Source organism: Vipera ursinii, assembly GCF_947247035.1.
Source record: "Vipera ursinii genome assembly, chromosome: 6".
In the NCBI taxonomy this organism is placed as follows: Eukaryota; Metazoa; Chordata; class Lepidosauria; order Squamata; family Viperidae; genus Vipera; species Vipera ursinii.
Window position 1 is genome coordinate 84,668,785 of NC_139515.1, and position 27,635 is coordinate 84,696,419.

At 43.4% G+C, this 27,635-nt stretch overlaps 1 protein-coding gene across 3 annotated transcripts in view; it reads right to left on the minus strand.

Annotated features, from left to right (window-relative positions):
* Positions 1-27,635, minus strand: part of TAF3 (TATA-box binding protein associated factor 3) — a 162,805-nt gene that overhangs the window by 24,778 nt on the left and 110,392 nt on the right. For 2 of the 3 annotated variants that reach the window (XM_083366093.1, XM_083366095.1), the window contains one exon: positions 23,623-23,705. In XM_083366093.1, the coding sequence (XP_083222219.1) occupies positions 23,623-23,705 (83 nt within the window). The remainder of the gene's footprint in view (positions 1-23,622; positions 23,706-27,635) is intronic. The other variant, XM_083366094.1, reaches the window with a different exon arrangement.

Genomic DNA, 27,635 nt, shown 5'->3' on the forward strand with positions numbered 1-27,635 from the left:
CTATTTGGAAAGCAGGAAGTTGGAAAAAGCTTAGAAAAGATTATTTAAAAAACCCCAACTGTATGGTTGTATAAAAGGTAAAGGTAAAGGTTCCCCCGCACATGCGTGCTAGTCGTTTCCGACTCTAGGGGCCGGTGCTCATCTCCGTTTCAAAGCCGAAGAGCCAGCGATTGTCCAAGGACGTCTCCGTGGTCACGTGGCCGGCATGACTAGACACCAAAGGCGCACGGAACGCTGTTACCTTCCCACCGTAGTGGTCCCTATTTTTCTACTTGCATTTTGACGTGCTTTCGAACTGCTAGGTTGGCAGAAGCTGGGACGAGTAACAGGCGCTCACTCTGCTACGCGGCACTCGGGATTCGACCCGCCAAACTGCCGACCTTCTGATTGACAAGCTCAGCGTCCTAACCCACTGAGCCACTGCGTCCCTTACGTATATTGTATTGTATACGTATATTGTATAGTCCTACAATAATGGGGTTTATGGAACAGCAAACAAAAATGTTTTTATTATTATTATTATTTGAGGGGTCCTTGGTGCTCTCTGAGCTTGCTTGTTTTCTTGCTGGGTAACATCATCAGTGCATTAGTTAACATTACCTAGTTAGGTTAATGAAACATATCCAAGAAAACAAGCAAACTCAGATAGAACCAACGACAAACCCGCCCCCCCCATTTCAACCTTGAGCTACAAATATTCTCCTTCCTTGCTTGTTTTATTTATTATTTATTAAAGTTATATGCAAGTCCTTAAAGAGATGGGAGTACAAGAACATCTTATTTGTCTCTTGAGAAACCTATATGCGGGCCAAGAAGGAACAGTGAGAACTGGACATGGAACCACTGATTGGTTCAAAATTGGGAAAGGAGTCCGACAAGGCTGTATACTGTCGCCTTGCCTATTTAACTTATATGCAGAGCACATCATGAGAAAGGCAGGGCTAGATGAATCAAAAGTTGGAATTAAGATTGCTGGAAGAAATATCAACAACCTAAGATATGCAGATGATACCACTCTAATGGCAGAAAGTGAAGAGGAACTGAAGAGTCTCTTGTTGCGAGTGAAGAAGGAGAGTGCAAAAGTTGGGTTGAAACTAAACATTAAGAAAACCAAGATCATGGCATCCGGCCCTCTCAATTCCTGGCAAATAGATGGGGAAGAAATGGAGGTAGTGACAGATTTTATTTTCCTGGGCTCCAAGGGGGGGAGGAGGGAGGGGGAAGGGGGGATTTTTAAAGGAAAATTGTATCTTAAAACTTTTCAATAAAAAAAAAGTGCGTATAGTCAAGGCTATGGTCTTCCCAGTTGCAATGTATGGCAGTGAAAGTTGGACCATAAGAAAGGCTGATCGCAAAAGAATTGAGGCCTTTGAAATCTGGTGCTGGAGAAGACTCCTGCGAGTTCCTTGGACTGCAAGGCGATCAAACCGGTCGGTCCTAGAGGAGATCAACCCTGACTGCTCTTTAGAAGGCCAGATCCTGAAACTAAAACTCAAATCCTTTGGCCACCTAATGAGAAGGAAGGACTCACTGGAGAAGAGCCTCATGCTGGGAAAGATGGAGGGCAAGAGAAGAAGGGGACAACAGAGAAGGAGGAGGCTGGATGGAGTCACTGAAGCAGGAGGTGTGAGCTTAAATGGACTCCAGAAGATGGTAGAGGACAGGAAGGCCTGGAGGAACATTGTCCATAGGGTCGCAATGGGTCGGACACGACTTCGCAACTAACAACAACAACAACAAAAAAGTTATATGCCGCCTACCTCACCGACAAACATTAATTAATGGGTGACTTACAGCATCATAAACAACAATACAGACGGTTAAAAATATTAAAAAGTTAAGTGTTAAAATTAAAACATTAACAAGAAACTGGTCGAAGTGTTGCTTTCATGTGGCTTCATCACGCAAAAAAATAAATAAATAAAAGAGAAAGGGAATATGTGCAAACAAAATCCTTTTTATGCTGTAGCAAAAAGGAAAACAAAGATATGCTTATTTTTTTTTTACCTTTGCTGAAGGTAAAAAAAGCATCTTAACGCAAACTATAAAACTGGGGATGAATTTATGCGCATTTCATCAGAGGCATGCTACAGATAAGAGGACCGATGCTATCAAAAACCTACAAACACAGGAGGCTCTTGTGTCATATGTTGGGGTCTTGTATGAACAGGCCGGATGTTGAAACCGTAGCAGCCAAAACGGGGAAAGAAAAAACAAAACAAAACTTCAGATGCAAAATATTTGGATAACGATGCATTTAAATAGGAGACTTCAGCCTATAAGGCACCGAAGTGACCTGGCTGGAGAAACTATTCATGGAGATCCTAAATTTAAAAGAAGTCTTGGATTTCATTAGGCCGGCAGGGCTTAAAATACTATTTAATAATATTTCAAGCATCAATATCATTATTTATTTCATTTATATCCCGCCTTTATTATTTTTGTAAACGTGTATCTAAATCCTCCCCTTTTCTTCCCATTTTCTCCACAACAGCAACCCTGTAAAGTGAGTTGGGCTGACAGAGTGGGACTGGCTTAAGGTCACCCAGCTGGCTTTCATGCCTAAAGCGGGACTAGAACTCACATTCTCCTGGCGATTGGTCAATGACACTTAGCCAGCTTTCATGCTTAAGGAGGGACTAGAACTCACCATTTCCTGGTGATTGGTCAAAGTCACCCAGCTGGCTTTCATGCCTAAGGTGGGACTAGAATTCACAGGCCCCTGGTGATTGATATCAAGATGACTTTCATGCCTAAGGTGGGACTAGAATTCACAGACTCCTGGTGATTGATATCAAGATGACTTTCATGCCTAAGGTGGGACTAGAATTCACAGACTCCTGGTGATTGATATCAAGATGACTTTCATGCCTAAGATGGGACTAGAATTCACAGACTCCTGGTGATTGATATCAAGATGACTTTCATGCCTAAGGTGGGACTAGAACTCACAGTCTCCTGGTGATTGATATCAAGATAACTTTCATGCCTAGGGTGGGACTAGAATTCACAGTCTCCTGGTGATTGATATGAAGATGACTTTCATGCCTAAGGTGGGACTAGAATTCAGTCTCCTGGTGATTGATATGAAGATGACTTTCATGCCTAAGGTGGGACTAGAATTCACAGACTCCTGGTGATTGATATGAAGATGACTTTCATGCTTAAGGTGGGACTAGAATTCACAGACTCCTGGTGATTGATAGCAAGATGACTTTCATGCCTAAGGTGGGACTAGAATTCACAGACTCCTGGTGATTGATATCAAGATGACTTTCATGCCTAAGGTGGGACTAGAATTCACAGACTCCTGGTGATTGATATCAAGATGACTTTCATGCCTAAGGTGGGACTAGAATTCACAGTCTCTTAGTGATTGATATCAAGATAACTTTCATGCCTAGGGTGGGACTAGAATTCACAGTCTCCTGGTGATTGATATCAAGATGACTTTCATGCCTAAGGTGGGACTAGAACAGGGCTTTTCAACCTTTTCACCCACTCTACCACTTTTAGCATATGGCAACATCCGAGTACATTGCCTAGCAAGGTGTCAAAAACTTGATGACCAAAAAAAAAACATAAAAAGTGATGAAGTACAGGTAGTCCTCAATTTATAACAGTTCGCTTAGTGACTGTTCAAAGTTACAATGGCACTGAAAAAGTGCCCCCCAAGCCACAGCCAAGCAAGACACCGGCCTGCCCGCCTGGCGGCACTCTTTCTCCTGTCCAAAGTTTTCATTGTTGTGAGCATTTCTGTTGAGGATTGGCAGCGGGGGTGGGGTGGGGGGTGTTTGGTTTTTATTCCCCCCCCCCCGTCTGCTGGGTGGTTGCATCAGGTTTTGGTCACTTCACATGACCCTGGGACACTGTGACCGTCATAAATATGAATCAGTTGCCAAGCATCTGAATGTAAATCACAAGACCCTGAGGATGATGCAGCATTCCAGCTGATCGGCGCTTCTTCTGGGCTCAGCGGAAGCGCCGGGATCAGCGCCGAGCTCCAGCTGGAGACTGGCGCTGATCCTGGCGCTTCCGCTGAGCCCTGACAGCCCTGCAGCTCCAGCCGTCTCTCGCTCAGGCTTGTGCGCTGCTGCCGCCGGTTCAGCTCATTCCCCTCCGCCGCTACCACTTCTCTAGGATGGTCACGTACCACCTGCCAGGTGCCAATGTACCACAGGTGGTACCCGTGCCACTGGTTGAAAAGCCCTGGACTAGAACTCATAATCGCCCAGTTTCTAGCTTGATGCCTTAACCACTAGACCTGGAAGAAGCTTATTGATCGGTGAGTAAACCAATACTGCAGCAAGTACGAACACCTACCGTATTCATCTTGAAAAAGCTCAATTAAAGTTGGACCTGATTAATATCTGCATGGGAGACTAAGAGAGGAAGGCAAACTTACTTCTATACTTTTGCCAAGGAAACTATATGGACTTTTTTATATAGTCAATACAAAAATGGCTTGACGGACAGAGACTTTGTCTTCCTCAACTGGAAAACCAAATAGCAAAAGAGGAAGCGAATCAAATAATGCATTTAAGTTACAGGATCAGAGAAGTGGTAGGTTACTCTCCACTTGATGTGGTCAAGTGAAAGCTGGACAGCCATTTTTTTTTAAGTTCTAATTTTGATTTTTTGATTAAGTTGACCTTGGCCTAAGACATCTCTTCCATATTCTATGATCTTATGAAGAGGAAACCAGATTATCACAGTAGGTCCTAAGAAGAAAGCAGCTGTGCATGTTATCTACTGAAGATGTTGAACTTCAATCCAGGGACAATCAACTTGGTATTTTCTAGACCAGGGGTAGGCAACCTTGGCTCTTTTGTGACTCGTGGACTTCAACTCCCAGAATTCCTGAGCCAGCATGAGGAAACTATGGCCCCCTCATGACTCGTGGACTTCAACTCCCAGAATTCCTGAGCCAGCATGGCTCAGCTTGGAAACCTCTCCCTTTCCCCTCAGCATGGCTGGCTCAGGAATTCTGGGAGTTGAAGTCCACGAGTCATAAAAGAGCCAAGGTTGCCTAACCCTGTTCTAGACGTTTCAAACTTCATGCTGAATGGTAAAACAACAACAGCAACAATCACAACACCTACAGCTATACAGTAGACCAGAAGAAATAAAAAAAGCTGTCAAACCTGCTTTAAAAAGGGACTCTAAATGTTAGCAATTGTGCATTTAGAAGTCAGTTAAAACCTAGCACAATCATAACTACAGAAATAAAAGTTGAAGGCCTGATACTAAATACATTTCCTTGAGAATAAGCTTCATCCTATTGCAGAACAAGATAATATGTTTATATTACATTTTTTTAAAAAAAAAGGAGAACTAATATAATGAGTCAATGCAATTAGATGCATACCCAGTCATATGTACCTGTTTCGATGGATGGAATCAAAATTTCTTTCTGTTTTGTTCTTACTTCAAACATGAAGTGAGTGTATATGAATGCTTTTTTTTCCCCCTGGATCAATTACAGATAAGATGGCAGATCTTTAAAAATTACTAACTCTGTGTAAACTAAATCATTGCCAGATTGAAAAGAAAAATCTACAAATGATATGTCAATTAAAACCGCACATATGGAACTGAAATTTATGTAGAGACGGTTTTTTTTTTAAAAAAAGTACTAAAATGTATTGTCTGATAACATCAGGTTGATTAGTATCCTTCCCAAAAAAACAATCTGTAGATCAAAATGGCAGGTGGTTACTTCCATTATTGTTTAGTTGAGAAATAAAAAATTTAAGATACAATGTTAATTCCCAACACAGATTTGTATATTTTCCTCTGAATCTCTCCTTCATCTCACTTAAACTCACTCTTGCATCAAATTATCTTCATTTTCTTTACCACAAAGCTAGCAAAAAGACTAAATCACTGTCCACTGTTAAATTTGAACTGGCACAAGAATGAAAATGGTATAGGGTTTCCTGCTTGACCAGGGGGTTGGACTAGAAGACCTCCAAGGTCCCTTCCACTGTTATTCTGTTAAAATTATACTTAATTACCATTAAAAACATGGATGTTGTGTGGCGTAGCTTGGATCAGGCAGAGGATAGTCCAATAGCCCACATTTTTAGAAGAGTGGACTAAGAAAGAAAGAAAGGAAGGAAGGAAGGAAGGAAGGAAGGAAGGAAGGAAGGAAGAAAGAAAGAGGAAGGAAGGTTATATTTTTATTATTTATGTTTCTTTAGTTGTTTTAATGTTAGCTCGGAAGGAAAGAAGGAAGGAAGGAAGGAAGGAAGGAAAGGAAGGAAGGAAGGAAGGAAAGAAGAAAGAAAGAAAGAAAGAAAGAAAGAAGAGAAAGAAAGAAAGAAAGAAAGAAAGAAAGAAAGAGAAAGAGGAAGGAAGGTTATATTTTTATTATTTATGTTTCTTTTGTTATTTTAATGTTAGCTAGGAAGGAAGGAAGGAAGGAAGGAAGGAAGGAAGAAAGAAAGAAAGAAAGAAAGAAAGAAAGAAAGAAAGAAAGAAAGAAAGAAAAAGAAAGAGGAAGGAACGTTATATTTTTATTATTTATGTTTCTTTAGTTATTTTAATGTTAGCTAGGAAGGAAGGAAGGAAGGAAGGAAGGAAGGAAGGAAGGAAGGAAGGAAGAAAGAAAGTAAGAAAGAAAGAAAGAGAAAGAGGAAGGAAGGTTATATTTTTATTATTTATGTTTCTTTAGTTATTTTAATGTTAGCTCGGAAGGAAAGAAGGAAGGAAGGGAGGAAGGAAAGAAGGAAGGAAGGAAAGAAGGAAGGAAGGAAGGAAGGAAAGAAGGAAGGAAGGAAGGAAGGAAGGAAGGAAGGAGGAAAGGAAGGAAGGAAGGAAGGAAAGAAGGAAGGAAGGAAGGAAGGAAGGAAGGAAGGAAGGAGGAAAGGAAGGAGGAAAGGAAGGAAGGAAGGAAGGAAAGAAGGAAGGAAGGAAGGAGGGAAGGAAGGAAAGGAGGAATGAAGGAAGGAAGGAAGGAGGGAGGGAAGGAAACTGGTGAGAGAGCTTGTTTTCTGGACCACCAAGCTGTGCAGCAAGAGAGCCCAGAGGCCTCCACCTTCAGCTCTGTGATGGAGGCTAAGTAAGTTTTTGTTTTTCGCTCGGTCTGGTTTGTATGGGGAACCCTGTTTGGGCAGGGCGGTGTCAAAACCTGTTGGGAGTTTTCTCACTTTTGTTTTTTAATTGAGATGTGCACAATTCCCGGGCACCTCCATCACTCTTGCGCAACAGAGAAGAGAATCAGAGGAACTCACACCTGGCAATCGGCCTTTTCTTCCCCACAGTGACTCAAAGCGCTCGATGGCTTCCTTTGGGGAGTCACTCTTTGGAGCGTGTGGCCCAACAGCAAAAGGAAGATCGCGTTTGCTTCTGCTCCCCACCTCAGACAACCCAGTGGAATAATTGGGGTGGCGGCTCCCGTAATTAGGAGGAGGGAAGGGAACCCCGAGGAAGGCTGGGACAGCTTCTCAGGCTCAGATTTTAAGGTGCCTTTGGGAAAAAGCTGGGAGGGTGGCCATTTAAATCTTCCCCCAAAGCATAATTTAAGGCCAGGACTGTTGGGAGGAAAGGAAAGAAAAAAGAGGAAGGAAGAAGGACGGAGGGAGGGAGGGAGGGAGGAGAGGGGAAGGATGGAAAGGAGAGGGTAAGAGAGGGGAGGGGAGAGAGGACAGGAGAGGGGGAGGAGAGGGGAGAAGGGAGGAGAGGGGAGAAGGGAGAGGGAGGGGAGAGGGGGAAAGGGGAGGAGGGGAGAGGGGAGGAGAAGAGGAGAGAGGGGAGGGGAGGAGAGGGGAGAGGAGAGGGGAGAGGGGAGGAGAGGGGAGGGGGGAGGAGAGGAGAGGAGGGGAGAGAAGCAAGGGGAGGGGAGAGGAGAGGGGAGGAGAGGGGAGGAGAGAGGAGAGGGGAGAGAAGGGAGAGGAGAGGAGAGGAGAGGGGAGAGGAGAGAAGGGAGGGGGGAGGAGAGGAGAGGGGAGGAGGAAAGGGGAGAGGAGAGGGGAGAGGGGAGGAGAGGGGAGGGGAGGGAGGAGGAGAGGAGGGGAGAGAAGCAAGGGGAGGGGAGAGGAGAGGGGAGGAGAGAGGAGGGGGGAGAGGGGAGGGGAGAGAAGGTAGACCAGCTGTTCTGTTCTCAGTGTTACATATGAAGACTGTTGGGAGGAAAGGAAAGAAAAAAGAGGAAGGAAGGACGGACGGAGGGAGGAGAGGGGAAGGATGGAAAGGAGAGGGTAAGAGAGGGGAGGGGAGAGAGGACAGGAGAGGGGGAGGAGAGGGGAGAAGGGAGGAGAGGGGAGAAGGGAGAGGGAGGGGAGAGGGGGAAAGGGGAGGAGGGAAGAGGGGAGGAGAGAGGGGAGGGGAGGAGAGGGGAGAAGAGGAGAGGGGAGAGGAGAGAGGAGAGGAGAGAGGGGAGGGGAGGGGGAGGAGAGGAGAGGGGAGAGAAGCAAGGGGAGGAGAGGGGAGAGGGGAGGGGGGAGGAGAGAAGAGGGGAGGGGAGAGGAGAGAAGGTAGACCAGCTGTTCTGTTCTCAGTGTTACATATGAAGACTTTTCAGTTATGGAAATTCCCAACTGCATCCACCTTGCAAGAATCCAAACTAGTGTAAGATTACTATAACAGAATAACAGAGTCGGAAGGCACCTGGGAGGTCTTCTAGTCGAACCACCCCCCCCCCCCAATCAAGCAGGAGACCCTGTACCCTTTCAGACAAATGGTTGTCCAATCTCTTTTTAAAAACCTCCGGGGATGGCGCAAACGCAACTCCTGGAGGCCGTGATTGCCACCTGATTTAGTTGTTTGGGAAAAATAATGGGCTACATCAGCCACCCCAAGATTCAAATGTGGAATCACCTCCTCTGTTTTATGACACAACCCTCCTACCCTCACCCATATATTGTGACCTAGGAGTGTACTTTTATTCTACTTGAACACACACACACAGAGAGAGACCTGTTTCCTGTGGGAATTCACTTCTGCTATTTTCTTTTTTAATTTTTAACCACACCTTTGTGCCCAAGTGCTCCAAGGACAGAAGCAAGCCACTTTCCGCAGCTGGAATGGAGAAAGAAATAAGGGCGATCAGCGTGGCTGGCTGAGGAATTCTGGGAGCTGAAGTCCACGAGTCACCAAAGGGCCAAGTCTGAAGACCCCTGCTCTAAGCAGGGAACACCTGCTGCCGGCATCAACTTCCCATCCTCCTGTGCGCCCCCACAGGGAGGGCCTTCTCTGGGTACCGCCGGTTAAGGAATGCCGGCGGGTTATTCCCAGGGGAAGGGCGTTCTCTGTGGGCGTGCCGGCCCTATGGAACCAACTTCCCACGGAACTCAGGACTGCCCCCAACCTTCGCTCATTTCCCCGGGACTTGAAAACTTGGCTCTTCGAGCTGTTTGGCCCAGACTGTGGGGTTTTAATTTAATTTAATTTAATTGGGTTTTAGTTTTAATTTCAGGGACTGGAATTTAATTAATAGTTTTAACTGATTTTAATTTTTGTATGCTATGTTTTTTTAATTTTCCCTGTAAACCGCCCTGAGTCCTATGGGAATAGGGCGGTATATAAATTTAAATAATAAATAATAAATAAATAAATGAGCACTAGGTAGAAAATGAGGCTAGTTGTGCCTGAAGATCTCACCATCCAATGCCATCTTCTTAGCATTTTTCCTCTTTCTTGTTTACCCTCTGCAACTCTGAAAAGTTGAGTTTTCTACAACTTTCAGGCACTTCGTGGGCTCCTGCCTCTTCTCCTTCCAGCTGCGCGTGGCTTTCCAAAGCACAAAAGGTACCCTAAAGACAAGCTCTCTCTTTCTTTGTATGTGTGTTTGTGTGTGTGTGTGTGTGTGTCTGTCTCTCTCTGTGTGTGTATTAAAAATATGCCTGCCCTCTAGAAATATAGGCATATCATGGAAACACCCGCTATTTCTATCTTGGAGGGGATTAATAACGAAGGAAAAGCAAAAAAAAACACACTTTGCCGCTCGACTCCCGTTCTTAGTACGCCCTCAAGAAGAAAAATTTAATTTAGCGAACAACTTCTATCGAGAAAATATATTTAGCACAGGGATAAGGCAATGGAATTGAAAATTCAGATGCTGAAAGGATGCTGATTTGATGGCTAGTTTTTGATGGGTCCCACTGGCTGTTTGACACAGTTTCCGAAGATCCATACAATGCAGTGTATTGCATGTATTGTGCAGTATCAACAATAACAAAGTCAATACGGGTCATCCTCAACTTAGCCCAACTGAGCCCAAACTTTTATGTTGCTAAGTGAAACATTTACGTAAACTTTGCCGGACTTTACGACCTATTGTGCCGCAGGTGTCAAGTCAATCATTGCAGTTGTTAAGTTAGGAACGACGGTTGTTAAGTGAATCTGGCTTCCTCATGGACTTTGCCTGTCAGAAAGTCGCAAAACACGATCATGTGACCCCGGGGGGGCAGTGCAACCGTCATAAATATGAGACAGTGGCCAAGCGTCTGAATTTTGATCAGGAGGCCATGGGGATGCTTGCAGTGGTCGTGTGAAAAAACACTTCTTTCAATGCCGTTGTAACTTTGAACAGTGTCTAAGTGAACTGTTGTAAGTCGAGAATTACCTGTGCAACGTTTCTGTAGATCAGTGAAAAGTTTCTGTAGATCCAATACAATGGAAAAAGTTCAGGAAAGAGCAACAAAGATGATTAGGAGACTGGAGGCTAAAACCTACGAAGAACAGTTGCAGGAACTGGGTATGATAACAGTCTTCCAGTATCTTAAGGGGCTGCCACTTATTCTCCAGAGCAGGGCTTTTGAACCTTTTCACCCATTGTACCACTTTTAGGATATGGCAACATCTGAGTACCACCAGTCACCTAGCAAGGTGTCAAAAACTTGATGACCAAAAAAAAAAAGGAAAAAAGTGATGAAGTACAGGTAGTCCTCGACTTACAACAGCTCGCTTAGTGACTGTTCGAAGTTACAATGGCACTGAAAAAAGTGCCCCCCAAGCCGCAGCTGAGCAAGACACCTGCCTGCCCGCCCGTCCAAAGTTTTCATTGTTGTGAGCATTTTGGTTGAGGACTGGCAGCGGGGGTGGGTGGTTTTATTTCCCCCCCCTCTGCTGGGTTTTTGCAGCAGCTTTTGCTCACTTCACATGACCCTGGGATGCTGTGACCGTCATAAATATGAATCAGTTGCCAAGCATCTGAAATGGCTTTCAAAGGTACCATTTGGAACTTTCTAATAGAAGTGCAACACCAGTCAGTTTAAATCTTCTTCAAAGTTCCCTTTCTATGTATTTAATAATAATAATAATAAAGTCTTCCAATATCTCAGGGGGCTGCCCCAAAGAAGAGGCAGTCAAGCTATTCTCCAAAGCACCCGAAGGCAGGACAAGAAGCAACGGATGGAAACTAGTCAAGGAGAAAAGCAACCTAGAACTAAGGAGAAACTTCCATAATAATAATAATAATAATAATAATAATAATAATTAATTAATAATAAATAATAATAATAATAATAATAATAATAATAATAATAATAATAATAATAATAATAATAATAATAATAATAATAAGAAGAAGAAGAAGAAGAAGAAGAAGAAGAAGAAGAAGAAGAAGAAGAAGATGGAAGGGACCTTGGAGGTCATCTAGTCCAATCCTCTGCTCAGGCAGGAAACCCTAGACCATTTCAGACAGACGACTGTCCAGCCTCTTCTTAAAAACCTCCAGTGTTGGAGCATTCACCACCTCTGAAGGCAGGTTGTTCCACAGGTTAATTGTTCTAACTGTCAGGAAGTTTCTCCTTAGTTCCAGGTTGCTTCTCTCCTTGACTAGTTTCCATCCGTTGCTTCCAATTACACCTGGCAGATACCTGTGTTTGGAAAACAAGGGTGGAAAAGCACGCCGAGCGGCGTTTCTCAACCTCGGTGGCTTTGAGACGTGGGGACTTCAATCCCCAGAATTCCCCAGCCAGTCACGCTACGAATCATATGACCAGCAGGGAGATTGGAGCGATCAGCAGCAGCAGCCAGAACCTCTGCCCAACTGCCTCTTTTGCATGGGAGAAATTTCAACAGTGGACACCCCCCTTCCCCCCATTGGTGACACCTGCTTTGCCCTGATTGTGTGGCATTTTGTTGCGCCAGGGAAGACAGTTTTGTTTCTCAGGTTTTTCATACATAGGTACTCCTCGACCTCCGACCGCAACGCAGCCCGAAATTTTTCTTGCTAGGCGAGACAGCTGTTAAGTGGCTTCTGCCTCATTTTGCAACTTTTCTTGCCAGCGCTGTTAAGTGGACCGCTGCAGTTGTTAAGTTAGGACAGGGGTCAGCAACCTGAAACAGTGAAAGAGCCACTCGGAACCGGTTCCCTCACAAAAGGAAAAACTGGGAGCCGCAAAAAATGTGTGCACATGTGCGTACATGCACACATGCGCAGAACAGGGTTTGACTGAAGAGTGGAGCCAAGGCGAGATATGCACCTACCCCGCATATTTGAATTGATTGGTTAAACTTTTTTAGTCCCACTTTTTTGTTTGGACTGCACATGGCAGAGGACTGGGAGCCGCAGGAGACGGCTGAAAGAGCCGCATGCGGCTCCGGAGCCGCGGGTTGCAGACCTGTGAGTTAGGAACACGGCTGTTAAGAGAATCTGGCTTCCCCAAATTGGCTTTGCTTGTCAGGAGGTCACAAAAGGGCATTGCGTGACCCTGGGACGCTGCAACTGTCATAAATATGAGTCAGGTGCCAAGCAGCCAAATTTTGATCACGTGACCGTGGGGATGCTGCAGATGGTTCTTAAGTGTGGAAATCAGTCATAAGTCACTTTTTCCAGTGCCATTGTAACTCTGAACTGTCACTAAAAGAATGGTTGTAAGTCGAGGACTTACAGGTGTTCAGGTGTTTATCTATCTATCTGTCTGTCTGTCTGTCGGTCTATCTGTCTGTCTTCCTCCCTCCCACCCTCATATCTATCTATCTATCTATCTATCTATCTATCTATCTATCTATCTATCTATCTATCTATCATCTATCTGTCTGTCTGTCTGTCTGTCTGTCTGTCTGTCTGTCTGTCTGTCTGTCTATCTGTCTGTCTATCTGTCTGTCTGTTTATCTTCCTCCCTCCCACCCTATCTATCTGTCTGTCTGTCTGTGTGTCTGTTTATCTTCCTCCCTCCCACCCTATCTATCTGTCTGTCTGTCTTGTCCATCTATCTATCTTCCTCCCTCCCACCCTCCTATCTATCTATCTATCTATCTATCTATCTATCTATCTATCTATCTATCTATCTATCTATCTATCTATCTATCTATGTCTTCTTCCCTCCCATCCTCAGATCTATCTATCTATCTATCTATCTATCTATCTATCTATCTATCTATCATCTATCTATCTATCTATCTATCTATCTATCTATCTATCTATCTATCTATCTATCTATCTATCTATCTATGTCTTCTTCCCTCCCACCCTCAGATCTATCTATCTATCATCTATCTATCTATCTATCTATCTATCTATCTATCTATCTATCTATCTATCTATCATCTATCTATCTATCTATCTATCTATCTATCTATCTATCTGGTATTTATATCTTCAGTGTCTGTCTGTCTGTCTGTCTGTCTGTCTGTCTGTCTGTCTGTCTATCTATCTATCTATCTATCTATCATCTCTCCTTCTCTCCCTCTCCCCCCCTCTCACACATTCTATCATCTACCTACCTACCTACCTACCTACCTACCTTATCTATCTATCTATCTATCTATCTATCTATCTATCTATCTATCTATCTATCTATCTATCTATCTATCTGGTATTTATATCTTCAGTGTCTGTCTGTCTGTCTGTCTGTCTGTCTGTCTGTCTGTCTGTCTGTCTGTCTATCTATCTATCTATCTATCTATCTATCTATCTATCTATCATCTCTCCTTCTCTCCCTCTCCCCCCCTCTCTCACACATTCTATCATCTACCTACCTACCTACCTACCTTATCTATCTATCTATCTATCTATCTATCTATCTATCTATCTATCTATCTATCTATCTATCCATCCATCCATCCATCCATCCATCCATCCATCCATCCATCCATCCATCCATCCATCCATCCATCCATCCATCCATCCATCCATCTATCTATCTATCTATCTATCTATCTATCTATCTATCTATCTATCTATCTATCTATCTATCTATCTATCTATCTATCTATCTATCTGCCTTGGAAATGCTCCAAGGACAGAATGTCTGTTTGCTTAATTTCAATCGATCAGTAACATCTCATCCGCACCCCAACCTCTCAAAAAAAAAAAAAGCCGCTCTCTTCTCTTTCCTGGGTTCTGGAAAGTGATCATAAAGAGACCCATTAAAAGTTTCAGTGCTGTGATCCTGATCCTTAACCAGGGACCGTTCCCTGCTAAGTGCTCCTTTTGTCCAGTCGCCCTTTGCCCCCCCCCGCACAGAAAGGTGGGGCTGTGGCTAGCCTGGCCTCACCACTCTCTCCCCCTACAGCCGCTGCCTTTTATTCCCACCCACCCACCTCCTCCCAAATCAACTGCTCTCCATCTTCTGATTTCGTGGCACAGTCAAAGCCTCGTCCGGAGCTCGCCTGCTGAATAGACAAGAAGAGCCTGGCCAGGTAACTAAGACTTGACCACAGCTGCATCCACAATGGACTTCTCCCGCTTGCATTACAACTGGGGGAAGATTTGGTCACGGGGCCCTAGCTGCGTGAACACTGGTCTGATTCATCCCCCTAAGGAGGAGGAAGAGGATCTCCTTTTCTGGCTTCCATAAACGGGGGGGGGGGGACGGAATGGAGCGGGTGGCGAGCGGGCTCGGCCTGTAACGCTATCCCCCTGCCCGACAATAAAGGAGCCATCCATCCTTCTCCAGCCACACAGAGAGAGTGCCAAGGTTAGGAGCAAACACAATTTGGGATAGGCCTATACAGGGAACTTAATGAGCCCCATTATTTGGCTATTGTGGGCAAACACTATGAAACCAGTAATCTAAATGACCGAAGTCTGAATAGCTGGTCGCTAAATGGCAAGGCCGAAGTTCAAAAGAAACTGCACAATGGCTGCCTTCTTTGCCCCTTTGAGAAGAAGGCTATTGTCCCACCAAAAGCCCAGAGGTAAGGTGAGCTGGTAAGTAATTCGGAGGGTTTTTAAACCCAAGAGCAGCCCTGAGACAGCACGGTGTCTGAGCTTTTTTCCTTCCTTCTCTTTCCACCCACCGGCTACCATGGGAACGAAGTGGGAATACATGGGGAAATTTTGGACTGTGGTGAGAAGTCACTTCCTCCATGATTTGCTCAGCGCCGTATGATTTGCTTCCTTTTTTTTTTTGCATGGCACAGAATCCAAGAGTCTGGGCAGGATTCAGACGTTTCCACACCACGTGTGCTTTTGAAGCCTATCCAGAGATATGGCAGTCACCCACAAAACCCTTGTCGGGCCAGGTTAATATCTGGATCAGAGACCACCAGAAAATTCCAGGTCTCCTGGTTGGTGGAGGCAGGAGAAGAGAAAGAACTAAAGTAACTACCGTATTTATCGGCGTATAACACGCACTTTTTCTTCCTGAAAATAGGGGGCAAATGATGTGTGTGTGTTATACGCCGATATAATGTTAATGACCCATTATCCGAAGCTGCAGCTGAAATTTCCTTTTTAAAATGAGGTGCGTGTTATACGCCAGTGCGTGTTATACGCCAATAAATACGGTATATATAACTGTAACAATAACAAGATAGATAGATAGATAGATAGATAGATAGATAGATAGATAGATAGATAGATAGATAGATAAATTGGCACCATGGGTGCAATCCCAAAACATCTGGAGCACCACCTGAACACCATCGGATTTGACAAAATCCATTGCAAAGTCAACTGCAATTGAGAACAGGTTACATCCTGCAAGGAGACCTCTAACACCATCAAACATCCACATCTGCTTATCTCGGGTCCTGGAAAGACTCGATAGGTGTGTAAAAGTGCCAAACACAATCTGAACATCTGGCTGGTTGTGCAACGAGCCACAATAATAATAAAAAGTAGAAATTTCCTGACAGTGAGAACAATTAACCAGTGGAACAACTTGCCTCCAGAAGTTGTCGGTGCTTCAACAGTGGAAGTTTTTAAGAAGAGACTGGACAGCCATTCGTCTGAAACGGTATTGGGTCTTCTGCCTGAGCAGGGGGTTGGACTAGATGACCTCCAAGGTCTCTTCAAACTCTGTTAATTCTATTCTATTCTATTCTATTCTATTCTATTCTATTCTATTCTATTCTATTCTATTCTATTCTATTCTATTCTATTCTATTCTATTCTATTCTATTCTATTCTTATTCCATTCCCATTCTAATCCACCCCCCTGCTCAGGCAGGAAACCCTACATCAGCGGTACGCAACCTTGGCTCTTTTATGACTCATGGACTTCAACTCCCAGAGTTCCTGAGCCAGCGTGGCTCAGCAAGGAAACCTCTCCCTTTCCCCTCAGCATGGCTTGATCAGGAATTCTGGGAGTTGAAGTCCACGAGTCATAAAAGAGCCAAGGTTGCCTACCGCTGCCCTACACCATTTCAGACAAATGGTTGTCCAATCTCTTCTTAAAAACTTCCAGTGTTTTTAAAACTTCCAGATTTAGGGACCTTTCTTTTTTTTAACAGCATTATATTTACATACTTTATCCCGTCTTTACTGCTGTTTATAAATTACATAAGACGATGGACATAACTAATACTCCTTCCTTCTCCTATTTTCCTCACAACAACAAGAGGGACTGGGCTGAGAGAGAGTCACCATATAACTGTAGACACCATCATATAACAGTCAAATATAAATGATTGGTCTCAACTTCTGTATACGCTACAGTGGGCGTTCTTCACACTATTACGAGATAAGCTGCAATCTCCAAATTCTAATTGTTCAATTAAGCAAGAACCGGCCCAATAAATTAATTAATTAATTTTACAGTTAATTTATTTTGAACCTGGAGTCCTCTGAAGGAGTGGTTCAGAGTGACTTGTTCAAAACCTTTTGCCTGAATCCAACCACCAGTGGCCGCCTACCAAAACTGTCACTACAATTTCATGAACAGACATTTTATACAATCTCATTAAGCAAAGGGAATTTATCAGTCAATAAATGCGATAACCCATTTGGAAAAACACCGCAGACAAGGTGCTCAAATCCTACTGGCAACTGGAGCTACTACATCAGCTTTTTCCAAGGTAATTAATCACAAATGCTTCCCTTTAGACTCTAAATCACAGCATAGTAATCTTGTGACTTAATAACAACAGCATTCCCAGTACCAGCAGATCCTTCTAACCATATGAAAATAGCTGCGGGTTCTCTAGAAACCTGGTAGACCAAAATCCTCAATCCATTAAGCATATGATCTTTTACAACAAAACTTTTTTTTTTAAAAAAAGCAATTATTGAAGCTTGAATTGGAGATAAAACAGATTTGCCGTTGACCTTTTTTTTTCATTTATAGAACAAATTTAGATCTAATTACACTAGAATGGAATCCAATAAATGTCTTCTAATGTGGCGTTTATGCAAGTATTGCTGTACTTGTTTACTACAAAGGCAGAGTTTCTGTGATTATAATCTACTTTCCACTTGGTTTTATTGTGAAGTCAAAGCACTTGCAAGAAACTAGTGTCTGAAATTTAAAACTTCCCATAGATCTTATTACACTTGTTTTAGATATAAAAGGACCAGACTAGACAATCCAATCCATCTGACTGCAATATACATTTAAATTAGTTGATACATACATATACGTATATACATACACACACACACATATACACACACACACATCTATATCTATACCTATGTCTGTCTATCTATCTTCCTCCCTCCCTCCCACCTATCTATCTATCTATCTATCTATCTATCTATCTATCTATCTATCTATCTATCTATCTATCTATCTCAACTAATACACACACACACACACACACAATCTGCCATATCTTAGCAGAGTTACTGAAAAGGAGGAAGTGTGTGTTTCAAAACATTGCACACAAAACTTTTATAATGTATACAAATCCTCATATTAAAGATAATTAGCAAGTAACTTCACTGCCTGAATATTGATTCAAATTAACTAAATAAACAGACATTTATTGCCCTAAGAGTTACGTTTGCTCAATAATGTCTGTTATCCAATACAGGTAGTCCTCAACTTACAATCACAACTCAGGCCCAAATTTCTCTCGCTAAGCGAGACAGTTCTTAGGTGAGTTTTGCTCCATTTTAATGGTCTTTCTTGCCGCTGTTGTTAAGTGAATCACTGCAGCAACACGGCTGTTAAGTGAGTCTGGCTTCCCCATTGACTTTGCTTGTCAAAAGGTCGCAAAAGGGGATCACGTGACGCCCCCTGGGGAGCTGCGACCGTCATAAACGTGAGACAGTGGCCAAGCGTCCGAATGCAAATCACGTGACCCTGGGGATGCTGCAACGGTTGTAACTTTTGTTCAGTACCGTCGTAATTCTGAAGGGCCATTAAAGAAGTAGTAGTAGTAGTAGTAGTAGTAGTAGTAGTAGTAGTAGTGATGTTTCTTTTTACAAGGAAGGCCAGGCTTTTTGGAAACAAAGCCACATACTCACTTTTGAGCATATATTGGGCAGTACAGATACTGGACAATACAGGAAGAGAAAAGATTTTGATATAATTCAAGTGTCAACCGGATTAAGCAGACCTGGAGAAAGTGGAGGGGGAAAAGGATCCACAGGCTTGCTCTTCGACATGTCCCGGGTTAAACTGTCAAGCAGACCTTGAATTTTAAAGCAACTGCGACTTGATTTTCAGAGTGCCTACAAGAAAACTCCCAAACCAGCAGGCTCCATAAACATGTCCCCGTGAGCGGTTGCCAAAGCAGAAAGGGTATAAATCAAATCAAATCAAATAATAACAACAGCAAACAATAAAGCAATAGACCCACCGCAGACAACAGGAACCGCAGACACAATTGGTGCCAAAAATGTCTTGGGCGTATCTTCTTAATTCAGGATTTCCCAACCGTGGCGACTTCGAGATGTGTTGGACTTCAACTCCCAGAATTCCCCCAGCCAGCCATGCATGGCTGGCTGGGGGAATTCTGGGAGTTGAAGTCCACGCCTCTTAAAAAGCACCAAGGTTGGGAAACCCTGATCTAATGTTAATGCCTCTTCCAAAAAACTGGCCAGGACGCCAAACAGGTTTTACCCAGATGGTCACCCAGAGTCAAAAACTGGCTCACATTACAGGATTAAAAATAAAAAAAAATAAAAATACTGAGGTGGGGGGGAGAGAAATCACCTTTTTTTTAGCCTCTGCAAGTCAGGATTGATGGGCCTTAATAGAAATCGTCCACCGGAGGTGCAAAAACATTTATTTCATTCTACTGATTTGATGCAAACAACTTCAACTCCCATTCTTCTGGAGGGGGGGGGAGAGGACAGATACACATAAATCCCTCAACCTCCTTCTCTTCCGTATTATTTAGAGAGGAAAAAGGAAGAATTTAATGGGTTTTTCCCTTTCCCCCCCTCCCTCCTCCTCAAACGATGTTCTTTTTTCTTCCTCCCAAGAAGCAAAAGACCAGGAGGGCTATGCACAGAGGTAATCCTCAACTTACGACAGAGTTGAGCCCAAATTTTCTGTTGCTAAGTGAGACATGTGTTAAATGGGTTTTGCCCCGTTTGACGACATTTCTTGCTACAGCTGTGAAGCGAATCACTGCAGTTGGTTTAAGTCAGGGGTAGGCAACCTCGGCTCTTTTATTTTATTTTTATTTTATTTTAATTCCATTTATATCCCGCCCTTCTCCGAAGACTCAGGGCGGCTTACAAGCTATGACTCATGGACTTCAACTCCCAGAATTCTTGAGCCAGCCATTCTGGGAGTTGAAGTCCATGAGTCATAAAAGAGCCGAGGTTGCCTACCCCTGGTTTAAGTTAATAACCTGGTTGTTAAATGAATCTGGCTTCCCCTGTTGACTTTGTTTGTCAGAAGGTCGCAAAAAGGCATCACGTAACCCCGGGACACTGCGACCGTCACAAATAGGAGCCAACTGTGGAGCATCTGAATTTTGATCACATGCTGCAACGGTTGTTAAGTGTGAAAACTGGTCATAAGTGACTTTTTCAGCGCTGTTGCAACTTTGAACGGACGCTAAAGGAACTGCGTAAGTCAAGGACTTACCCGTATATGCTTATAATACAGAATATGCAGGTAGCCCTCAATTTAAGCCAAAACGGAGCCCCAAAAGCTCTATTAGGAAGCAAGACAATTGTTAAGTGAACTCTGTCTCTCTCTTTATGACCTATTTTGCCACGGTTGTTAAACAAATCACTGCAGTTGCTAAGTGAATCATGCGGTCGTTAACCAAACCTGGCTTCCCCCATGGCTTGTCGGAAGCCAGCTGGGAAGGTCACGAATGGTGATCACGTGACGCCGGGGACAATGCCGCAGTCATAAATACATCCCAGTTGCCAAGCGACTAAATTTTGATCATGTGACCCTGGGAAAGCTGCAACGGTCGTAAGTGTCAAACATGGGCACAAGTCGCTATTGTCAGGGCCGTTGCAACTTTGAAGGGTCACTAAACGAATGACTGTAAGTCAAGAACTACCTGTAAAATCCGTAAACATTGTTGAGGTGAGTTATCCCTCAGGTGCTAAACTTTAGCCTAAAACTCTGATCAGGTACCATTCTCCTATATCAGCGGTCTTCAAACTTGGCCCTTTTATGACTTGTGGACTTCAACTCCCAGAATTCCTCAGCCAGCACTGGCCAAGTTTGAAGACCTCTGGTCTGGATTCAAGCCTGCAGTTTCATCAAAATGGCCAACTGAGGAATTCTGGGAGTTGAAGTCCACAAGTCATAAAAGGGCCAAGCTTGAAGACCACCGTTATAGATGCTCCATCTCTGGAGGTTTTTAAGAAGAGACTGGACAACCATTTGTCTGAAATGATATTGGCTCTCCCTTCCAACTCTGTTATTCTGTTAACTTGGTGGTCTCCATCAGTTTCCAGAAACTCCTAATATCATTCCTTCATTGGGGAACTTCTCCTTCTCCATTCCTCATGCCCAATCAGACAAATTTTCATTTTGAAAGCTTCCCCCCGCCTTGCACCCGAATGTTTTTCCCTATTATTGCCTCCAGTGTGGAATAAGAATGTTGCAAGACTCCTAAATTTCAAAGATAGTTTTCAGACAATCCATACCTCAACAATGCTCTCATTAAGTCTCCAAAAACAACTTCCTACTTAAGAGTCTGGTGATCTCATTTTGGCATCCAAGGCTTATCCGGCAGGCAATAACACTCTGAACAGATTTGAAAATCAGGGATGAGTGGCAGGTGCTTTGAAAGACGATTGTACCGCTGTACGGGGGGACTCCAAAGACTCTACAAGCAGTCCTCGACTTACAACAGTTCGCTTAGTGACCATTCGAAGTTACAACAGCGCTGAAAGAAATCTGACTCATGACCATTTTTCACACTGACCACCTCCGCAGTATCCCCACGGTCACGTGATCGAAATTCAGATGCTTGGCAACTGGCTCATACTTATGACCGCTGCAGTGATCACCTCTTGCGACCTGCTGATAATCAAAGTCAATGGGGAGGCCAGAGTCGCTTAACAACCATCTTACTATCTTATCAACTGCAGTGATTCCCTTAACAACAATGGCAAGAAATGTCGTAAAATGAGGCAAAACTCACTTTAACAAATGCCTCCCTTAACAACCGAAGTCAAGGACTACGTCAGGATAAATTTTAAAGCCTAAACAGCTTATGTAATGATGTAATGTAACGTAAGGTGGATGATGCAATCATAGGAATGACTCAGCAGGTGTGTGTATCCCTTTAAGAGCCTGAGTATAAAAGGGAAGGCCTTGCTGGAGTCTTTCTCTCTCGTCTGTTCCCTGCTGTAACTGCTGTGTGTTGGGAGTTTGCTGCTTCACCACGTGTTATGTATTTTATTTCTAGTGTATATTTGTAGATACCGTGTAACATAAACCACATTTAATACAAACCACTGTTTACTGTATTTATTCCTGGGTTACCTCAGTGCAATAAGACTGTCCATGCACTGACAGACTACCTGTACTCATTTATTTATTTCCGTGAATTTTACAACACTTTTCAACACCATGGATCCAAAGCAGCTTAAAGAAAACTGCTTTTCCTGTAGGAGCATGGAAAGCAGTCCACAATTCCACTCACTGTGGCAAAAGTGCCACAGGCTTCTATCAACATTTGTCCTGAATTTGGGAACTGCGAAGGGGCACGTGATTCACTTGGCTAATCCTGATGGAGAAAACCAGGCTGAGCCTGAGGGAGGGGGGAGGGGGGTCAAACAGGTCATCAGTCTTGAATCCCTTTGTGCCCAGCTCTCTTTGAATTTGTTGCCAATTCACTTTCACCGTTAGTAGTTCAGATCTTATACAGAGTTTAAGCGTACAATTTGAACTGCCTGGACTCCTGATTTCCTATGCTTGACAATTGTAAATTTAATAAATAAATTCCCCCCAAAAAATCCAACCCAAATTTCTAACGTTGCATTGCTATTACACATTTCACCTGTTATCTTTTTCAGAAGCCAACATCGACTAAACCAAGGGCTTATAAAATGTCAGAGACAGATATAACATTAGCATGTACACAAATGCCTACATGTGTACACAATTCAATCTAAGTCCTTTTATCAAATTGTACTATATCTCATTTTCGGAGCTCAACTCTGATGAAATAATAGTTACCAATTTGTTCGATGTCGTAAGCTGCCAACCCAGCTGTATAGTCAGTTTGTGTTCCATTTTTAAGCAAAACGTGATTAGGGAGCCCTGATTGTGAAGCGTCATTACTTAAGCCTTTTAAGGTGTGTTTACTGTACTTGAGCAGGCAGACAAACAAAAATTCTTAATCTGCCCATACAGTCGTGAAACAGGGGTTACGCCCTTGGGTAGTATAAAAGCTTTATTTACGGTAATTGGAAAAGTAAAAAAAAGCCTAATTATCATGGCAATCAATGTTTGTGTATGTTTGTTCAGGAAATAAATTCATTAGGAAAAATTATATAGTCCAGGGGTCTTCAAACTCGGCCCTTTTATGACGTGTGGACTTGAACTCCCAGAATTCCTCAGCCAGCATGCCTGCCTGGCTAAGGAATTCTGGGAGTTGAAGTCCACACATCATAATTACTTTTTAATAATTTTTAATTTTTGTATCTTGTTTTTATTATGTATTGCCCTGTTCACTGCCCTGAGTCCTTCGGGAGAAGGGCGGTATACAAATTAAATTAATAATAAATAATAAATAATAAAAGGGCCGAGTTTGAAGACCCCTTGACTTGTGGACTTCAATTCCCATAATTCCTCAGCCAGCGTGCCTGGCTGAGGAATTCTGGGAGTTGAAGTCCACACATCATAAAAGGGCCGAGTTTGAAGACCCCTTGACTTGTGGACTTCAACTCCCAGAATTCCATAGCCAGCATGCCTGGCTGAGGAATTCTGGGAGTTGAAGTCCACAAGTCTTAACTGGGCCAAGTTTGAAGACCCCTGATATAGTGTATTAAATGGATTTTGCCACAAGTAGGAGACATCGGAGGAAACCACACCCACCAAGAGTTCATCAAATGGGTTATTTCTCACTTACATTTTGTCCTGACCACCCACTCGCAGTGTCAGCCGGGGAATCACAGGTGATGGGGCCGGGATAACAGGTTCCACTTTGATCTGCTAAAAGTAACATATTCCAGCGTTAAAATAGGGTATCCGCTATAGAGGAAACTTTTCACGCTGCGTTGAATTACGCAGAGCAGGGCTCTCCAAAGTTGGCAATTTAAAGACTGGAGGAGTTCATCTCCACCAAATTTGGGAAGGGGGGGGGAAGAACCGATCTACAGGTAGTTCTCCAATTAGAATAGTTGGTTTAGTGACCATTCAAAGCTACAGCGGCACTAAAAAAAAGTGACTTACGACCCTTTTTCACAGTTACGGCTTTCGCAACATCTCCACGATCACATGATCAAAATCCAGACGATTGGCAACTGCCTTGTATTTATGACGGTTGCCGTGTCCTGGGGCCACGTGACCGTGTTTTGCGGTCTTCTGACGAGCAGAATCAATGGAGAAGCCAGGTTCCACTTAACAACCAGGTTACTAACTTATCAGCTGCAGGGATTCACTTAACGGCCGAGGCAAGAAAAGTCGTAAAAGGAGGCAAAACTCACCTAACACGTTCGATTTACGTTTGATTTATTGATTAGCCCAGGTAATATACACAATGGTTGGGATTTATTAAAGGGGATATTGTATTATTAAGTAGCTTATTTAATATGGTGGGAAATAGATAACTTTTAGGAAATAGAACAAGATTACATTTAAATAGATAAAATGTGTATTTTGGATATTATATTTCGTTACGAATTGAGACAAGGGAAATCTTGGTTACTCAAAGCCTGAAAATTATAAATATCAAAGGTTAAATTGGAATATTGAGGAGAAACTAAAAATTGGGTAAAAATTAAGAACAGGATATGGATTGTTTATGAAGATTGAATGTAATTAAGATACGTATAAGCTAAAAATTTATTGATAAATGCAATAATGATGTTTTTACTGAGTTGATATAACTAGAATTGTACTAGCTTGAATACGAGACAGTGAATGTTAAGGGAAAAAAGAGAAGAAATATCTGATGTTGTAACCTGAGACTTGCACTAAAGATTTTGTTATCGAAATATTGATTAACCCAGTCACCACGTTGCTTTTTAAATACTTAAATGTAAAATTGGAAAATGAATATTATTTTAAAAAAAATTCAGACGCTTGGCAACTGGCTTGTATTTATGACGGTTGCCGTGTACTGGGGTCATGTGATCATGTTTTGAGATCTTAAAATTTGGGACTCAATTGTGGTCGTAAATCGAGGACTTACCACTTACAAAATCCTGTTACAAATTAGCATTTTGGGGTGCATTTCTTGGCAGGATGATCTTGCAAGGCTGACACCAATCTCACAAGGCTGAAAGGACACGGTTCCCCCCAGGTGGCACCTTCCAAATAAAGTGGCATTACAACACTAAAAATTTATTTTGTCTTAATGGCTGGGAATTGTTCCAGCAGATCTGCAGGGGGCCACATTACAAAATCCCGGGTTATATAAACAGAGGCATAGAATCCAAATCAAGTGAAGGATTAGTACCGCTTTATAAAGCCTTAGTAAGGCCACACCTGGAATTGTGCATCCAGTTTTGGTCACCACATTACAAAAAGGGGAAAAAAAAGGGAAAAAATGTTGAGACTTTGGAAAAAGTGCAGAGAAGAGCAAGTAGGATGATTAAAGGCCTGGAGATTAAAACATGAAAAACGGTTACAGGAACTGGGTATGGCCAGTCTACAGAAAAGAAAGATTAGGGGTGACATGATAGCAGTTATCTGGTATTTGAGGGGCTGCCACAAAGAAGAGGGGGGGGTTTCAACTTATTTTCCAAAGCCCCAGAAGGCAAGACAAGGAACAATGGATGGAAACTAACCAAGGAGAGAAGTAAACTGGAATAAAGGAGAAACATCCTACCAGTTGAGGACAATTAACCCATGGAGCAGCTTGCCTCCAGAAGTTGTGGGTGCTCCATCACTGGAGATTTTTTAAAGAATAGACTGGACAGTCACTTGTCCGAAATGGTATAGGGTCTCCTGCTTGAGTAGGGGGGCTGGACTAGAAGACCTCCAAGGTGCCTTCCAGCTCTATTCTGATTGAAGTTGCATTAGTACAGGGGTATCAAATTGCCGGCCAGTGGGCCGGATGCATCATGGTGAAACCACGCCAACCCCATTGCTGGCAATGGCGAAAAAAAGCCGCGATACGTCGCGACAGGTCACGTGACATTGCGAGTTTGACACCCTGCATTAGTGAATGAGTATGTGGGAAGGACCTTGCGAGAGAGACAGGTGGAGGAGTCCCAAACTACGCAACTGGTTTTCCACTTGCACGTTTTTTTAGGCACTTCCTTTTTATGAATCTGCAATCCGCCGTTTGACAGGCTGGCGGCCAAACAGCTGTAACAAAACAATATACAGGTACTCCTCGTCTTATTTATTTAATTAGATTTATATACCGCCCTTCTCCCAAAGGACTCGGGGCGGTGTACGGGGCAATTAAAACATGGCATACAAAGCTAAAAATAAATTAAATTAAATTTAGCCCCAAACCAAGTAAATCAAATTCTAAAACTTAAAATCCCAATCCCTCAGTCCAGGCCGGCAAGTTCAAATAGCCAAGTCTTCATGTCACGGCGAAAAGAGCGAAGATCGGGAGCCATCCGGAGCTCAACAGGGAGTTGGTTCCATAGGGCAGGCGTGCCCACAGAGAATGCTCTCCCCCTGGGGGCCGCCAGCCGGCACTCCCTGACCGACGGCACCCTGAGGAGACCCTCTCTGTGGGAGCGCACGGGGCGATGTGAGGTTGACGCCGGCAGCAGGTGCTCCCGTAAATAATCTGGACCCATGCCATTTAGGGCTTTATAGGTCATCACCAGCACCTTGAATCTCACCCGGAGGGCAATTGGGAGCCAATGCAGCTCGCGGAGAAGAGGCGTTACATGGGAGTATCGGGAGACCCCCATCACAACTCGCGCGGCCGCATTCTGCACCAGTTGGAGCCTCCGAGTGGTCCTCAAGGGCAGCCCCATGTAAAGAGCATTGCAGTAGTCTATTCGAGCGTATGACTACACCCAAGCCCAGTCTGGCTTCCCCATTGCTTGTCAAGAAGGTCACAAAAGCTGAGCACATGACCCCAGGACACGGCAACCGTCGTAAATATAAATCAGTTGCCAAATGTCCAAATTTTGATCGCATGACCACGGGGATGCTGCCACGGTCATAATAAGCGTGAAAAAACGGTCATAGGTCACTTCCGCCCCCCCGCCCCCGTGCCGCTATAACTTCGAACAGTCACTCAACGGTCTGTAAGATGGAGACAACAACCTGTATGGAGAACGGGCACATTTTTGTGGTGGTTTTATCAAATAATACTACCAAACCCTGCCCAAAATCAAAACCCAGAAATCTTAAGTTTAGTTGTTGATGTTTAAAGAACTAAGAATTATGGAAGCTTGCTTTTGTTTGGGGTGTTTTGCACAGATTTAAATTAAATTAAATAATTAAATTAATGCAACCTGCACAGCCTAGAACAGGAAGGATCTAAATGACGGATCTGAATGAAGAATCTAAATCGTTAAAATGTCGGCACATTAATGCATGGAACTGGAACAACTGCCTGCAGGTGGGCTGTTCTGTGAAAGCACTTGCCATCAGAGAAGAAACAGCGTGCGAGTTGTGCAGGCAGTCCTCAAACTTATGACCACAACTGAGGCCAACATTTCTTCTTGCTAAGCAAGACTGTTGACAGGCGGATTTTCTCTCATTCTGCAACCTTTCGTGCCACAGTTTTTAAGTGAATCACTGCGGTCATTAAGTTAGTAAGCCGGTCGTTAAGTGAATCAAGGCTTCCCCGCTGGCTTTGCTTGTCAGAAGGTCTCCAAAGGGGATCGCGTGACCCCAGGACGCTGCAACCGTCATAAATATGAATCAGTTGCCAAGCGTCCGAATTTTGATCACGTGACTTACGGGGATACTGTAATGGTCATGTGAAAAATGTGAAAAATG